The sequence below is a fragment of the Sciurus carolinensis genome, chromosome 4 (assembly GCF_902686445.1).
Source record: "Sciurus carolinensis chromosome 4, mSciCar1.2, whole genome shotgun sequence".
Lineage (NCBI taxonomy): Eukaryota > Metazoa > Chordata > Mammalia > Rodentia > Sciuridae > Sciurus > Sciurus carolinensis.
Window position 1 is genome coordinate 31064207 of NC_062216.1, and position 17662 is coordinate 31081868.

A 17662-nucleotide genomic window follows, 5' to 3' on the forward strand; every position below is an offset into this window, starting at 1 on the left:
TTATGTCACCAGAAATTTTTATTCCAATGAATTTAATTACACTGTAAGAGATACTGAGTCCAATTATGTTCAAAATTCAATCACCAAGCATCAGAATTAATGAGACTTTATAAAGAAGTTCAACAATTAATAATTATGGGCTATGAAAGTATATGTGCATAATATATCATTTAAAAATACATTATACCTATTATTTACCTTCCCAAACCAAATCACTTCATATAGTAAAAACAGATGTTTTTACTTCCATGTGTATAGCATACATGTATATTTCTAACAACTTCAAGTCAGTATTTTATAAGAATAAAGCTCTACTAAGAATACTTTGAATAAAGGGAGGAAATGTCAATTGAAATATTTATTATTTGGTATGCAGCATTTTAAGTGTAACTTGTTAAAATTTGAATTATATAGTTAATATTTGAATATTTTATTCAAATATGTGCAGCTAACATTTAGGTGTTTTATATGGTATTTGGGATAAGGAAACTTTTGGAAATTTTATAATTAACTCAAAATTCCTTGTGTGAACTATTTACAAGAAAATCTCATAAAGATTATCTTTCTTGGTCTTTGTTAAACCATTCCTTAGGTTCTGAACTTGTGAAACAATTATTTTCATTCTTATCTTTTATCTCCTGCAGGTCTACAATGTTTTACCAACAACCAACTATATATATACATGTATACACATATGTGTAAATAGATATATAAGTAGCCTTGAACAAAAGCCAGTATTGTGTGCCTGAAGTGAATATAACTACTATGCATAAAATATCTAAACCAAGGATACTAGTATTACCTTCCTCGTTGGCTTTGGTGTAACTAAATAAGAAAGTTCATGTAGAAGAGTTCAGTGTCCAGTGCTAAATCAATGCTGGCTTCTATTATTATATAATACTGTAGCACATACTCGGATTAAGACCTTTAATACTTGAACTTCCCTCCCACATTATGAAAAATAGTCTATGTAATATGTGCCTTTTTCTTTTTAAGTGTTTTTTCTTTCTTTTTGGCACCAGGGATTGAACTCAGGTGTGCTTAACCACTGAATCACATCCTGTTTTTATTTTTTGAGAAGGATCTTGCTAAGTTACTTTAGAGCCTTGCTAGGTTGCTGAGGCTGGCTTTGAACTTATGATTGTCCTGCCTCAGCCTCTTGAGCCACTGGGATTACAGGTGTGCACTACTGTGCTCAGCTCATACTGTATTATTCTTTTAGGAGCATCTTTAGGCTCACAACAAAATCTGAGGAAGGTAGAGATTTCCTCTACACCCTCTCACCCAAATTCATGGTCCCCTTACCATCAATGTACCGTATCAGAGTGGCACATATGTTACAATTGATGTACCTGCTGTGGTGCATCACCTATAATCCATAATTTACATTAGAGTTCACTCTCAGTGTTGTACTTCCTATAGGTTTGGATAGATGTATACTGACATGCATCCAGTATTTCTTTCTTGTTCTATTCATTGTTCATACTAATATGCTGATGCTGTTGCAGGACCATAATTTCACTGCCCTAAAAATAGCCAGTGCTTTGTCTATTTATTTCTCACTCTCCATTAGCCTCTTGCAGTCACTGATCTTTGTCTCCAGAGCTTTGCCTTTTCCAGTCTTATACAGTTGAATCAGAATGTATGCTTCTTTTCAAAACCATAAAAGTATTGTCATCCAGTAATATCTTTAAAATTCTTGATTAATTTCCTATCAATCTCTCTAGATGTCTATTTGTAAAAAAAATTCCTTTTGACCTTTAAAGATTTTTGCTTATCATTAGTTTAATAATTTGCATAAAACTTTTTAACCATTCAAGTGTATTTTATACATGGGTAGTCTATATCGAATCCCAATACATGTGAATTGTACTGTCATGGGGTATTATGGTCATTCAAGGACACAGGTTGATGGGGGCAGCAACTATCATGTTGTTATGCGTGAAAAGAAAAGTAAGCCTGGGAAGGTCTCACACTCCACTTTTGCCTAACACTCATTACCAGAAAATCACATGACTGCACTGGGACCAAGAAGACCAAAACCTACAATATGCCAGGTAGGCAGAGTTGAGAATGTTTGTTGAAGGTAATTCAAGGCTTCCAGCATATACTGTAGCTAGTAGAATTGAGAACACACAGGAAATCATTTCTGCCCCCTTCAAAGGAAGTGAAACAATTTAAAAAATTTGTTCCACAGATTAATCAAAGTGAGTAACAAAGAACACAAAATTAGCAAAATCTTTATTACATACTCTGGTTAACATTTTCCTTTTTGTTTATTGTGCTAAAAATAAAAACCACTCAAGTGAAGTGCAGCCTCTGGGATAATAATCAAGACATTTTGATACTGCTGATATCAAAATCACTTCCTTTTTTCTAAGTGTTGCTGTTAAAATGGGTTAAGATAATGCTCAAATTTAAGCCTGCCAACTCCTGTGCTGGTTATGTTAAATGAAAGATCTGGGTCCAAAAAGCTTTTCTCTACTCTGAGAACAGAGAAGTAGTGAGAATAAAAATGTCAAAAAGAAGAATCTAAGTGACAATATTAATGTTTTCAGAATCGATTAGGAAAGTTGCTTAATCCACATATAGGATTAAGACAAGGTAACTTCACCTAGGTAGCAGGCAAATGCACATTTCTGATAGGGTTGAAAAAAGGCAGAATGGGGCAAAAGTTCTGAACTGTATCCCTTACCTTTACCCTATGCTACGTAACAGCTGTGAATCTGTAACAACACCATGGCCAGGATATGTGGAGCAAAACAATTACTGTCTGCCAGGAAAAGTTAAGACCATGATTAAATTTTCTAGGATTCCCTTTCCAAGTTACTCTCTTGCTTTTCCTAAGTCTTAGGGAAACAGTTGAGTTCCATCTATGACTGGCTCATAAATCCTTTGCTGACTGTGCCATCTCACTGTTTCCTACGTGACCTCCCTGCAACCCCAGTGAACACTGGTATGCAAACATCATCAAAGATGTGAGTTCCCTTTGTAAATGTCTTCACTAGGGATAATTTTATCTTCTCAAAAGAAAGGATAACACATATGCAGTATTTAAATAATATCTTATTCAAACAGCACTTTAAAAATGTGTTTCCAAAGCTAATTCCATTTATCTTTCTACTTTAGATATATAGGGATGTTATTTTCATCAGGAGGGGTGTGAATAAAAGAGAAAGCATCATTTACAAACATATGTAGGTTGATTTTTGTCAGTTGAACTCCCAATTTGCTGAGGAGTGACAGGCCATGAATACTTTAAGCTTTACTCTCCTTTTTCTGGTGGTAAAAGACTGCCTAACTTATTAATGGAAATATGCAAAACAGGAGTATCATCTTAAAATAAATATATTGCAAGTTTAAATCTGGTTTCTTGTCCCTGTTCCAAGGCCTCGTATCAGATTTAAGCAAGTTTGTATCCTGCCTGGGAACCCTTGAAAGTTGAGGTTTCCTCTTTTGCTTTATTGAGTGTGAATCTTCAGAACTGTCTCATTAGCTTTCAGACTACCATAAGTTGTTGCTAAATCTAGACCTTGAGTCCTCATTTGTGGAGAATCTGATTTAGTGGGAGAGAGCAGAGGATTTTAAAGAGGTTCCCCAGTCAGTCTTGAACATAGCAAAGCCTGAGAACAAGTGATCTATGTCACTCTCAACTTTACAACTTTATTTTGTACTGGGACTGAACCCAGGGCACTTAACCACGGAGCCACATCCCCAGCTCTTTTTTGTATTTTATTTAGAGACAAGGTCTTGCTGAGTTGCTTAAGGCCTTGCTGAGTTGCTGAGGCTGGCTTTGAACTCACCATCATCCTGCCTCAGCCTCCCAAGCTGCTGGGATTATGGGTGTATGCCCTACCCAGCCCTGCTAACATTACAGTTTTCTACCCTAAATTATGACAGACAGTCAACACCAAAATGGGTGCAGAATACTGAATTTTGAGGAAAATACTGTATATATAGTTTTATTAATGAGTCCTGATTTTAAAGAGAATCATTTGAAAGGAAAAAGGTGATACTGAGAGCTGGGTGCAGTGGTGTATGCCTGTAGTTCCAGCTGCTTGGGAGGCTGAGGCAGGAGGATCTTAAGGCCAGTCTCAGCAATTTAGTGAGGCCCTAAGCAACTTAGTTAAATCTGTCTCAAAAAGTAAAAAGGGCTGGGATGTGGCTCAGTGGTAAATTGCCTGGGATTCAATCCTGATACTGAGGGGGGAAAAAAAAAGGATGTTGCTGAGAAAGCAGACACACACTTCCACGTACTTGTCAGAGATAGTTCAGAAGTTAGGAAAATAATACCAAGCCAGAAAACACATTTATTGACTTATTTCTAATTGTAACCCCCATCTCTGCAGGAGACATTAGTAAAATTACAGTACAAATCAAATGCCCCTAATGATTTGCAAAAGACATGATCAATACTGAATACCAGTAGCTTAAAGATCAGAGATTTTTGTGGCTCGAGAACTTTCCTACATTCAGAGGTCCATCAGAGAGTAATCCTAACAAAATCAATATGGTTTATCAGAAGAAGGACCATATTTTCTAATATGTGCAAAATAAAAAGCACCTATATTAATAGCATTCTTCCTGCTTCAAGCTATTAGGAACGCTAGGTAAAATTAATAATCAGTGGTAAGAGGTATGTCATATTGAACATAACAAACTGAAATTCAACCAGGGTGAATATGCCACCTCTTAGTGTTACTCTTTCTTTGAGAAAGGTCTAAGAGGCTTGTGTAATTTAATTATCTGAAGTACTCAAATACAGATGATTTGGATTTAGTACATCTCTGTGAAAACAAATCCCCAAAGTAGCAATTTCTTGCAACATCAATCAGAATATCAAATATCATTTACATTTTAAATATATACAACACACATATGGATATTAATTTTTAGGGGGTATACAAAGCTTAAATAAAAATTGATAATATGAAAATTTCAGATATAGAAAGTGCCACTTCAGAATAAATTTATTTTTGTGCTTATTTTATACAAGAATCTTAAAATACACGAGAACCACTGCATGATGATCATAACCTTTTGCTTTTGTTTCTTTCTTCTTCAAGTACAGATAGTGACAAAAAAGATGGATTAGATGCAGTCAACTTTTTCCTCAGTTGGTTGATTTTTTAGAGAATTATAAACCATGAAACTAAACTGAGTAAATGTTGGAAGTTTATTGCAAGCAGCACCTTGGGTCAAAAAAGAGAAAGTTGTGAGGTTAAATACAGGATTCATATATTTATAACCAACAGAGATATTGCTATTTGCCTGGACACTGGCTATTTTATACCTATGTATGATAAAGCCACAAAGAAGAACACTCCTTAGTACTGAGTAGTCATGAGAGAGAGAGAGAGAGAGAGAGAGAGAGAGAGAGAGAAAGAGAAAGAAAAGAGGTGGTAGGGAAGAATCCCCTTGAGCTTCAGAAAATCTGCTGATTGTTGTATATACATGTTGTTGTTTCTAGTATTTTACTGTTTTCATGTTGCTTTCTTATAAGAAATTATTCAGGTGCATCCTCCAAAAATTTTATTTCCATAGCTACTAGAACATTCCTATTATTCATCCATTAACATCCCCCCACACACATAACACCATTGCTTGTTTTTTTTTTTTTTTTCCTACTTTTTTAATCTCATAGAAAGAAGAGTTATTTGACAAGATGCTTTTTGTCTTGAGTTCATCTTCTGCTTAAAAGCCACTGGGGGACATGTCCCTTCTACTCCCATTACTTCAAATGTAAGGTACTAGTCATTTTAAATTCATCTACAATTATATAATTAGCATTTTCCATCCTATTAAATCCAACTGTGAGCCTTCTACAGTTTATTTCTTAAGAGGGAATCGATGAAACTGACTTATTTCATACATAAAACCTTCCCTCCCCCATATCTTACTGACTTTTGTATCTTAGTACTTAAAAAAGAATAAGGAATTCCTCAAATAAGTTTTTCAAATACAGACGTGTGGGAAGTAAAAGATCAAAGAAAATAATAAGCAGTCTAACCTAATAAGTCGTATTGATCAGTAAGCTGTATATCTTCCCCATCTGAAAATTCACTAATGAGAATCAGCAGTGGTTGATCTTAAAATGCTTTGAAACTGTGATAGGCTCATACAGAAAGTAAATGAAGCAAAAGACATGCCTCAAACAGTGCAAAAATAATTCTGCTAACTTCTTTGGTTTACTAATTAGTAATACATTTTGTTCTCTGGAGCCTCAAGAAGATCTAAATGGCTGAAACATTTAAGTAAATGAGTAGAAAAGAAGTACAGGAAATAATTTATCCCTACCTACCTCTAATTAGTAAAAGCTTTGGACTAAATCAGCACATCTTAACATGTACTGATGCTAAAGCTGAACTCCCTTTAGGACACATGTGGAAGATAAGAACTTATAACCAAAGAACAGATCATAAATAACTACCAGTAGTCAGCCAAAAAGGGTTTTAGGTATATTTTAACACTTTATGGGTCTTGAAAGATTATCAATGAACATTTACCCAGAGTCTACTCAACATAGTCCCCTTTTCTACTGAATATAGTGTATTCCATAGTACATTATTTAAAAGGGTATGTTTAATAAACATTTGAAAGTTTGCATAAATCAAAATTCAAATTCAACTTACCGTAACTTCCAGTTACATTGGCACATATAACAGCCCCAAAGAATTTTGGAAAATACTTCTGAATTCTTGAAATCACTTTTTGGCAAGCTATGGTTGGATCTTCTCCTCTACTCATATATTCTACAGCTTGGTAGCTGATTTAAACAGAGAGAACTTCAGTATCACAGAATAAATGCCAACTCCAAATTGGGTAACTCTAAATTAGGAATTTAAAAGCACCAAAACTGTCACTTTTGACAGAATACATATAAATGATCGGGAGTAGCTAACACTGACTAAAGCATCAACCTCAAGGTAAGGAAATCTGGATATAATATCATCTATTCAAGTCATTCACCATTAGTTTCAGAAAAGGACTATTTTCGGTTTTGGCTGAGTTACTGTCAATTAGTAATACAGCAGAAATCACAGTGAATAGAGGTTAATTTTAAAAAGGTGCTACAATTAAAGGAGAAAATACTGTACATGTATGAAATGTGAAATTTTAATAATTAACAGTACATAGGGACTATGCTTCCTACTTTCATCAATTATCACAGCTCCTTGACCTAGTGGTCTTGCATTTGAATAGATCATAAATATTATCTGTGAAGTAAGGTGAGAAGTACTATTGTATTTCATGGAACTATGATTACTTAATCTGAATGACCATTAACTAAATGATAGGCAAAAAGTTTGTATACAAAGTTCTAAAAAGATCTTGAGCACAAAAATTCAGATTACACAATAAAAAAATTATTTTCAATCTTGACAGAGAACATATCCCCTCTAAAGATCTCTCAAATTCACAAAGTAAGAAGACACACCTTGGCAGAAAACGCATCAATATGTCACCATTCCCAGTGGCTGCAGCTGCCCCTGCAGTATCATCAGCATAGGCCCCAGCTCCAGGTATTGGTGAGTCTCCTATGCGACTGTGAGCACACAGTATAAGAATTTAGGATAGGAAATCAAGTGTAAAATAAATTATATTATGAATGGTTTCCAAAATAGGGGATATTTCCACATAACTACTGATTATTGTTTTAACTAAATTCTTTGCAACTAAGAGAAAAGGTTTTTGTTAGTTTTTCAACTTAGGTTATATATATATATGTAAGAATTTATTATCAGATGTGGAGTATAAAAAAGTTGAACTTATAGAACTGTTGAAAATGGTGTTGCTAGATACCAGGGAGTCGGGGGACACGAGAGACATCGGTCAAAGGACACAAAGATTTCAGTTAGGAGGAATAACTTCATGCGATCTATTCATGATGATTACAGTAATAATACCTTTATTATTGTCTATATGAAAATTGCTGACAGCAGATTTTAAGTTGTAATCACAAAAAATAATCATGTAAATATAAATAATCAGGTAAATATAAGTTTAGTCACCTGATTTAGCTACTTCACTGTGTCTGTGTATGTATGTATACATATATGAAAACTTCATGACATATCATAAATGCTTTACTTGTTGATTTAAAAAATTAAAAAATTTGTAATCAGCTAGTTATATGCTGAGAAGATATTTATAGATCAACAGTGACTTGTCTATTATTACCACTCTTTATCATCAAATTTCTGGATAATTTTAAAAGGTTCAAAATTGATTTTCCTTACCTAACATCTATTCTTATTTCCTACATAATGTGCCAAACTCTTGCCAAAGTTTTTCCTGTAATAAATCTTTAATCCTTTTCTACCATTTCAAAATAAAATTTATAACTCCTTAAACAGACATAAGACTCCTTGGGATATGGCTTCAGTCTTCCTTTGCATTCTTACCTTTCACCTCAACACACACTGACAATCTCTTTCAGCCAGCAGAAGCCCTGAATCTAAAGTATCATTACTTTGCATCTGCCAGGGCCTATCTCCTTTCCTTTCTGTGGTTATAGGCTCAGTTCCTAGCTCACATCACCTTACTGGAGTTCCTAACTACTCATCTTAAACCGAAAACCTCTCTGCCACCCTTGAACTCTAAAACACTGGCTGTGACTCCTCCTTTGGCACTTAGCAGATAGTAATGTGTTTTCTTTCACATTTACCTGTCTCAGCTGTGAGGCTAGAGCTATACTTGGTTGCACTATCCTCCACAGCACCTAGGATATACTGCTTTACATTATATGTATATTTGAGAGTTCTGTTCTTATGAAAACACTAACCCAGGTATTTTGAATTTTATACCATTTGTAGATGTACCAGCAGCAGTACGTCCCGTCTTATGGATTACAACCATGCCTAGAAGTACAAAAAAGTTGTCAGTACCTCAAACTTACCTCAAATATAACCAAACAATTGAGCAATTGGTAAATTCTTGGTCTGGATGTTTGATCCCCCAAAATTTGGTCCACAAAGTGATGAATTTAGTGAGGGGGCTTCTGGGAGGTGATTAAGTCATAAAGGCATAGCACTAACAAATGAGACTACTACCCTTAATAAAGAGGCCCAGAGAGCTGGCTAGCTCCTTCTACTGCATGAGGATATGAAGAAGGCATCACCCATGAGCTAGGAAATGGGCCCTCACCAGACACCAGATCCTCCCATACCCAGATTTTGGATTTCCAGCCTCCAAAACTGTGAAAAATACATTTCAGTTGTTTATAAGTCACTAGCCTATGTACTTTACTGTGTTTTCACAGCCTCCAACTAGAAAAATAATATAAATATGCTCTTATTAACTTCAGGGAGAAGTAAAGGGAAAGTTTGTGGATAGTGAAACTTATATCAGTTGTATAATTTATGCACTGTAGTGACCTGACTTCATAACATAATTTGATAGACATCCCATATCCTCACTCTTCAAATTGGTGAGTTACTTTCCATTCTTTTTCAAAGGCAATTCCAAATAAAATCACTGAAATGGACTAGTAGAAAAAAGTTCATACTAAAACTTGGAAAAAATTATTTAAGGCCACTTTAATATAGCAAACAATAGCCAGGCACAGTGTCACATGCCTATCCCAGCAATTCGAGAGGCTGAGGAGGACTGCAAGTTTGAGGCCAGACTAGGAAGTTAGAAGTTAGTGAGACGCTATCTCAAAATAAAAATAAAAAGGCCAGGATGTGTGGGTAGTAGCTCAGTGGTAGAGCATATCTGGGTTCAGTCCCCAGTACTACCACCAAAAAAAAAAAAAAAAAACAAAAAAATTAAACAATATAAAAAAACTATCATTGAATTAAAAATCAAGATGAACAGTCATATTTGATTGTGGGGGTGTACAAGCAATTTAACAAACTGTATGCAGATGCTACAACAAGGTTTTATACATATATATCATACATATATATATAAATATATACATGTACATATAAAATCTCTTATTTATATACATATGAAAGAGAAAAAATGAGAGAGAGGCACTTACTTGCCAAAAGCAACTTCTGGTACATGAACAGGGATGAAGAAGGTAATTAACTTTTAATCATGAAAACTGTATAAAAGGCAAATTACCAATAGTATCATGACCATGATCATCTCCTGTATCATAGGTAGGATGCTCCTGCTTTAAGATACTAGGTGGTTTGTAGGGTCCACAGTATTTTGAAGGATCTGGTATAACATTCTGTAAATAAAATTTAAGTTTTATTTTTTAGAAAGGGTATCTTAGAAATTGTCAAGCAGTTATGTATAATTACCAAACACTGGTAAGAAACATATGGTAATGCAAAGCTTAAAGATTAGCGAAGCCTTATGTGAAAACTGATGAATATATAAACTTACAAAATTCCCATGCTAGTCTCAGAATTACATAATATGGGTTAGATATCTATAATACATGGAACAGGTCCCTGAATTATGTCTTTATTTGCTATAATTCTAAGCACTATGGCAGATATAAAGTTTTTTAAATTATATATTAATCCAATGAAATACAGTACAACACAATGTGCTCTTAATTTCAGAATTTGTTTCCTGGCTAAATAAGAAATTTGAACTTTAAAACAAAATATGTTTGCAAACCACTTTTTCTTCCTCCAAAGCTAGACTTATGTAAATTTGCTCTAAGTGCTCTTTTTTTTAAATATATTTTTTTAGTTGTCGATGGACCTTTTATTTTAATGTAGTGCTGAGAATCGAACCCAGTGCCTCACACATGCTAGGCAAGTGCTCTACCACTGAGCTCAGATCTCCTTTTAAATCTTAAAGGTACAAAAATATCATCCAAATTTATAAATTTAGATTGTATATATGTACTGGTATTAAAATAAGAACCTAGCTGGGAGAGGTGGTACACCCCTGTAATCCCAGTGGCTTAAGATGATGAGCTAGTAGGATCTCAAGTTTGAAGCCAGCTGCAGTGAGGTTGTCTCAAACTTAAAAAAATACAAAGGGCTAGTTATATAGGTCAGTGGTAGAACACCTGATGGGTCTGATCCTACTGTCACAAAAATAAATAAATAAAACAAAAAAACAAAAGAAGAACCTACTACAGGTTGATGATCCCTTATCTGACATTCTTGAAAGGAGAGGTGTTTTGGATTTTAAATTGTCTTGGATTTTGGAATATTTGCAGGTATATAATGAGATTATCATGGGGTGGGACTCAAGTCAAAACAAACAATTCATTTATCTTTCATATACATTGTATACAAGTGGCCTGAAGATGATGTCATAAGGTACTTTTAGTGCACCTGCATTTTGACTGCAACACATGAGGTATGCAGTTTTCCAGTTTTGGAACCACAGCAGAGTTTTGAATTTCAGATTTCTGGACTAGGGATGTTCAATCTGTACACATTATACATTTGTGTACTAGGTACCTCCCCTATTCTCTTTTATCAATTATCTCTTTCCAGGGTTAATCCCAGAGACATCATGGTAATTAGCAATTAGGGAAAAAAAAAGATGAGACCATAAGATAATCAAAGAAGGAATCTGTATGGCAAAGGCAAACTGATAAATGCTAAAAGTCCCATTAACACAAATCATTCCATTAGTAACAAACAAGACACCTAATGGCATAAATCTTTAAATGAGGTAATGTGAAGATGCTAGATATACTTCACACAGATAAGATCTAGGAAATATTTTAGTCTTAGGTTTTCCAAACTTTGCCTTTTAACCTTTATTCCAAGAAAATATAAGCAGAAAATCTCTGATGAGGGCAACTCCAATTCCCAGAACTTTTCCAGTCTGCAAACAATTGCCAGAGACCTGTAGTTTTTCACCCTGGATGTGAACCAGAGCCTGCTAAGGGAGGTTTTGCTAACATCAATGCCCAGAGAGGCAACTTAAATCTCCAGCTGTAACATGCAGCCAGGATGCTAAGCAGCATCCTCAGCAATAGGCAGGCAAGAGAGAAGTGAAAGGAAATAATTTAATATTTTCAAGGAATTTACTTTTTGAAATTGAATATGTATACATACTCTCCAATTATTTGGCTGGCAATTTTGAGCAAGCCAATCTGAATGAAGAGCTCGAGAAGCATTGGTAGATAAATCCTCATTGATAAACCCCATACTTTCAGCAAACTTGGTGGCTGGAGATTAGGAAGAAAAGTATAAATTAGCCAAGTGTCCACTTTCAAGCAAAATATATGTGCTAGAGGCATTCTGGGTCAGCTGACTCTTACATGGGGTACACAAAGCACAAAAACATCCAGAGGGGTATACAAAGATTTTCAAAGAGTTTTCAGACATGAACAGCTTTAAGGAAATCAATTTCTAGATCTTCAACTTCCATATATTCTTCTTAACGTTGATCTGCTTGAGTCCCCTGAGGTGTGTGTCATAACAGAATTCTTTGCTACCTCACCTCTGTCATCTCCCTTCTTCCTTCCACCTTACAAAAAAAAGGGCATACTTCTCACCAATAAGGACTCTTGCTGCTTTGACCAGGTATAATGCCCAGGGTGTAAACTTCGTGGAAGCAAAGGTACCACTGTATTCCAATGCATGAGTAACAGATCCTTTTGTTTGTTAGGTAGCTTGCGATTTTGTACTTACAACCAAACTGAAGGAAACCTACAGAAGTTGCTAGATAAACATATCATTAAAAATAATTTTTGTTTATAGACCACTGGATGATTTCTAATATACGGTTTGGAAAGTGTTCAAGTAAGTCATGTTGACATAGCACACTCCTTCCAGTCCTGTCTTCTTATGTTAATAATGATCCCTAGGTTAATAATGCATGCATGAAAATGTAATATGGGGAAAAAAATCAAACTGATGGTGAATACTATTTCAATCTAGCATTTACTCATCTGTAGGTAATAAACTATTTTGTAAAAAATCCTATCTTAAAAGACAAATAAAGTGAGGGTTAGAAATTAAGTTACCTATATAGTTACACAGATATTAAGTAAAAGAGCTGGAATTTGAACTGAGGTCTTTTCTCTTTGGATTTCTGAGTCCTATTTTTCACAGGGATGACTAAAGACAAAGAGTAGAAAGAATTTTGGTATAGTTAAAAAGTACCTGACTCTCCTGCCAAAAGCGTGTGCGTCGTATGTTCTAGTACTTTCCGTGCCACACCAATAGCATTTTTAATTCGTCTAAGATCTCCTACTGCTCCTACATTCATGGTAGTGCTGTGAGAAAAAAAATGTAGTAATATGTATTAAGGCATTTTCATAGGTTCATAGATTTTAAAATATTGCTACTCTTCAAGCAATGATGTTTTGTAGCATACATCATCTTAAACACAAAAGCAAAAAGCACTTTCATGAAGTTCATAGATTCCTACAAGGTCAGAATTAAGGAAAAAATAGAAAATCAGTTTACCATATATCCAACAGCACTGAAATTCTTAAATATGGCTTCGGAAAGAGGCTTTAAGGTTTCGGGTCAAACCAACCACAGTATTTGTAAATGTCAGGTGAATGATGGTTTATACAGTGAGAGGCATTATTTTTGTAGTCTGGGATTCTCCCTGTTATTGGAGAAGATCTCTCTTCATGTGTTATTGATATTATTAGAATGACTTTTTTTCACTTTTAATTAATCAAGAGGGAACTCCTTGTGTTTGGAAATGCCAAATACAGTAAGTTAGTGGTTCTGACCTGTGACAAAACTCACACCCTCTCCCATCTTGCTCTTAGGAGAAACTACAATTCTAAATGTATCTTAACATGAAGCACAGACACAGAGAAGCAATCTCTCTGCAAGGCACTCTTACCCATCCATGATCATGGCATCCAGCGTGGTTTCCCCAAGTTCATCAGGACTTCCTCCAAAGCCTACTGAGCCGTCACATTGTTCTCTCTCACACATAGCACAGCCATTCTCGACAGCATCAAGGGCAGAACCTCCAGATGCTAATGTCTGCCAAGCTGTTAATCAAACCAAATAATGCTTGTTTATATATATATTTTTTCTGGTGCCAAATACAAAAAAAAGAGAGAGAGAATTCCTATTTTAATTTTTCCCCATTTACACTAAGTTAATCTGAAATGTTAGCAAATTATCAAGTGTACGAATGAGTCAGAGACAAAATTATATCAGTAGTTACTATGAAGAATTCAAAGACTTTGGGTACTGCTACAATGTGAGTATTTTTTGTTTTGTTTTGTTTTTTCCCTTTTTAATATCTATTTCTTCTAAGAAAAGCAGAATTCTCCTATCCTTTTTTTTTTTTTTTATTGAACCCAGGGGTGCTTAAACAACAAGCCACATCCCCAGGCCCTTTTTTATATTTTATTAGAGACAGGGTCTTCCTGAGTTGCTTTGGGACTTCGTAAGTTGGTGAGGCTGGGTTTGAACTGGCAATCCTACTGCCTCAGCCTCCAGGGTTGCTGGGATTATAGGTGTGCACCAGGGTGCCGGGCCCTCTCCTTTATTTTTAAAGGTAAAATTGAAACAATCCAAAGGCAGTTAAACTATCTATTAAATCATCACCTCACAAATTTCTTCTGCATTAAAATATTCATAATTAAGACCTTTGTTTTAGGTAACACCTATTATAGAAAGTCTCAATAAATTCTAACAACATACCAAAAGTTACAAGACAGGCTTCACATATATTAGTTCATATAGTTTTCATAACAGTTTTTGAGGTAGTACTGTGCAGTTCCTCATTTTAACAGAGGAAACTAAGCCATAGATTTAAGAAATTTTTTTAAGGTCACAGTGAGTATGTAGCAAAGCCTGGTTTTAAAAGTAGCTACTTTGGTGAGGGTGGCCACACGTTTAGCATTGTGCTTGTTCTGTGAACCCCTGTACATGTATAGGGAAGGTCTTCCTTGAACATTTTACCCAAAAAAAAAAAAAACCCCAGAATTCCTTGAACAGAAGGTACTGTCAGTAAGCACTTTAAATAATAGTCACTAATGGACCTGCAGGCTTGACAGTATATTCTGAGAAGTTTCCCTGTTCAGTATAGGCAACTTACATAAACTGCCGCCTGACCAGGTTGCTGGGCTTCTTCGGGTCTCACTGTTGCTATAAATATCTTTCTCACAATCTGATTCCTTATGTTCTCTGATTCCTATGCCCTGTCTATAACATACCGATTTACCTCCTTCAAATTCTGGACCCAATTTTGCCACCGGAAAGTTAATACATTAGATGGGGTAGGAAGGGTATGAAACTACTCCTGTGGTAGCATGTCTTGAAACTAAAGAAAGAAATATAATACGATGCGAAAATGCCATGAGATTGGTATATACAGGATAATATCACAGCGGAAGATGGAAATCTGATTCAGATTAAGCAGAAGGACATTAGTCAGGGAAGCTTCTTAGAAGAGGTGATACCATAGTTTTGTAGTTCTCAACCCTCCCTGACTGCCAGGGAAAATCACCTAGGGAGTTGTGTGTGTGTGTGTGTGTGTGTGTGTGTGTTTTAAAGCAGATGACCTGGTTCGAGCAGTTAAATCAAAATCCCAGGAGGTGGGGCTCAAGCACAATGATTGTTGACAAGCTCCTCAGACAATTTTAATGTACAGCCAAGGCTGGAACCTTCCAATCTTGGTGACAGAGACAGGATGTCAGCGTGTTACAATTAAAAAACAAAACAAAACCAAAACAAAAACAAAAAAAAAAATTAAGCGGGAAAAGAATATGCTATGTTTGGGGAAAACAAGTTTGGAAATTAAGAATCCAGGGTACTGAAGAAACATGGTTGGGGGGTGTAAAAAAGGGGATGTGAAGAGGTAGACAGACGGTAGCTTGGCAAAGACTAGGCATCAGGCAAAAACCAGCCTAAGTTCCACTGGAAAAGTAAAAGCTGAAAGACTCGAAATGTCAGCAGGTCAGCAGGAGGATGCAGTGTATATTAGTGCAGGGGGCCAACACAGGGAGCGATCCTAAATGACAAGGACTTAAACTGCAGCTTTGGAGGAGGATGGAGTAAAGGTCAATTGCAAAAGACGCAGCGACGCAGGAAGGGCTGCGGAAGGCCTGGCCAGTCTGGCGCTTGCCTGCCCCAGAGGCTGCACAAGGGCCAGCCAGTCGATCCTCCCGAGCCCCCCACGAGCTCTTGCAGCACAAACACCCATCCCCGGCCGGCGCCTCGCACCTGCTTCGGTTGCACTCTTAAAAGGCCAAGTGTTGAGGACCAGGGGCAGAGTGTTGGAGCCGCACACTAGGGTCCGGCCGAGCAGGAGCGGCACGAGAAACAGAGGCAAATTCGACTTCCGCGCCATAGTTGCACGCTAAGCAGTACAGCGCGAAATAAGTCCCGAGGCAAGCGACCGGCGCAGACCGGACAGTCAGAGCTCCCGGACTCGTGATCCCCAGGACCCCGCCCACCTGGCGGCCACGCCCACTCCCTTCCGCGAGGGCCGCGCTCCCTCAGCTCTCGCGAGATGCGGCCTTCTCGGGGATTGCGTTAGAAGTCTGCCTTACAGGAGCTGCTGAGTTCATTCCTCCTGAGGTGCTTCTTTTTAAGTGATATGCCGCCACATAAACTTTTAATAGTCAACCAAATTGCTTCTTTCTCTGATGTTAATGTAGATTGAGCTTCATATTGGAAATGTATGTAATCATGCAACTCTGGTTTGCATGTCCTTAGGAACTTTGGGGAAATGCTGTGTACTGTTTATTTTTATTTTTTCTACTTCTTGATCTTCTTTGTTAAAAGTGTAAGTTGAAGTTTGCCTAGTCTAAAATGTACTCAGGATTCCTCAGGGAACTGGAATGGTTATTGAGTATGGGTGAAGTGTTCTTAGGATCAAATTCATTTTAGTTATTTTCTACCCGTCCTTCACGTGTTCAGTTTTCCTACCACCGCTTTTTGTAGGACGTCCTCTCATTACAGATCCCTGAGCTGGAAGAAAAGGACAATCTGGGGAAATAGAAATTTATCTTCTACATAGCCCACTGAAGTGCACCTATGCCTCCAGGCAAGAAGTCTACCTCCCATTCTTTGTTGAACGTATTTTTACCTTTTTGCCTGGCACCATTAAGTATTAAATAAATGTTTGAACAGAAAGACGAATGGAGACTTTACATGCATGGTAGAGGCTGTTCTTTCTGATATTTCGGTTGCTGCACAGATATGAAAGCATGGACAAAAAATCCCTTTAGGACTCTGGAATCCTTGCCCGTGTAGCCAAAGGAACAGAAGTAATTTTAAAGAGCATCTATAAATCTATTCAGACTAGATAGGAGTTGTGAGGCTTACAAAATCTTCAAGGCTCTTATTACTAGGAAACTGAATACATAACTTAAACAGCGTAAGATGCCTAGAAGAATTGTCCCAACGCAGGGAACTGCTATTAAAAAGTTAGGTGTAATTAAAGGAAATTCCTTCTATGGGATTTTGAAGCAGGAGCAGCCATTTTTGCCAGAGTAATGAGCATAGGCTAATACCTGGGGAAATGTAAAAGATGAATGAAACAGCATGAGAAACAAACAAACAAAAAAATTGTCTTCCAAATTTTCCTTAGCATCCTAGCTGAGTGTTGTTTATACAACGTAAGGAACTAGGAACCTCCAGCAAAAATTGAAAAATACAATATATTTAAAATTGGTCTCAGTACCCACTATTGTCTCTGGTCTGTTCATAGTCCTTAAGGTACTTGGAGCTGGAAAACTTTTAACTCTCTCTGTTCTTTCTTCTCCAAAATTCTCTTTACTTGAATTCAAAATCCTATC

General features: G+C 36.4%; 1 protein-coding gene across 1 annotated transcript; it reads right to left on the reverse strand.

Moving 5' to 3' along the window:
- Positions 1-4292: 4292 nt before the first annotated feature.
- On the reverse strand, positions 4293-16294 carry Aga (aspartylglucosaminidase). The gene is made up of 9 exons (XM_047547879.1): positions 16083-16294; positions 13744-13897; positions 13044-13156; positions 11991-12103; positions 10075-10186; positions 8786-8861; positions 7439-7546; positions 6633-6766; positions 4293-5192 (listed from the first exon to the last, which is right to left on the reverse strand). The coding sequence occupies exons 1-9, from the start codon at positions 16207-16209 to the stop codon at positions 5092-5094; spliced, it is 1038 nt and encodes a 345-aa protein (XP_047403835.1). The 5' UTR covers positions 16210-16294; the 3' UTR covers positions 4293-5091.
- Positions 16295-17662: the final 1368 nt, after the last annotated feature.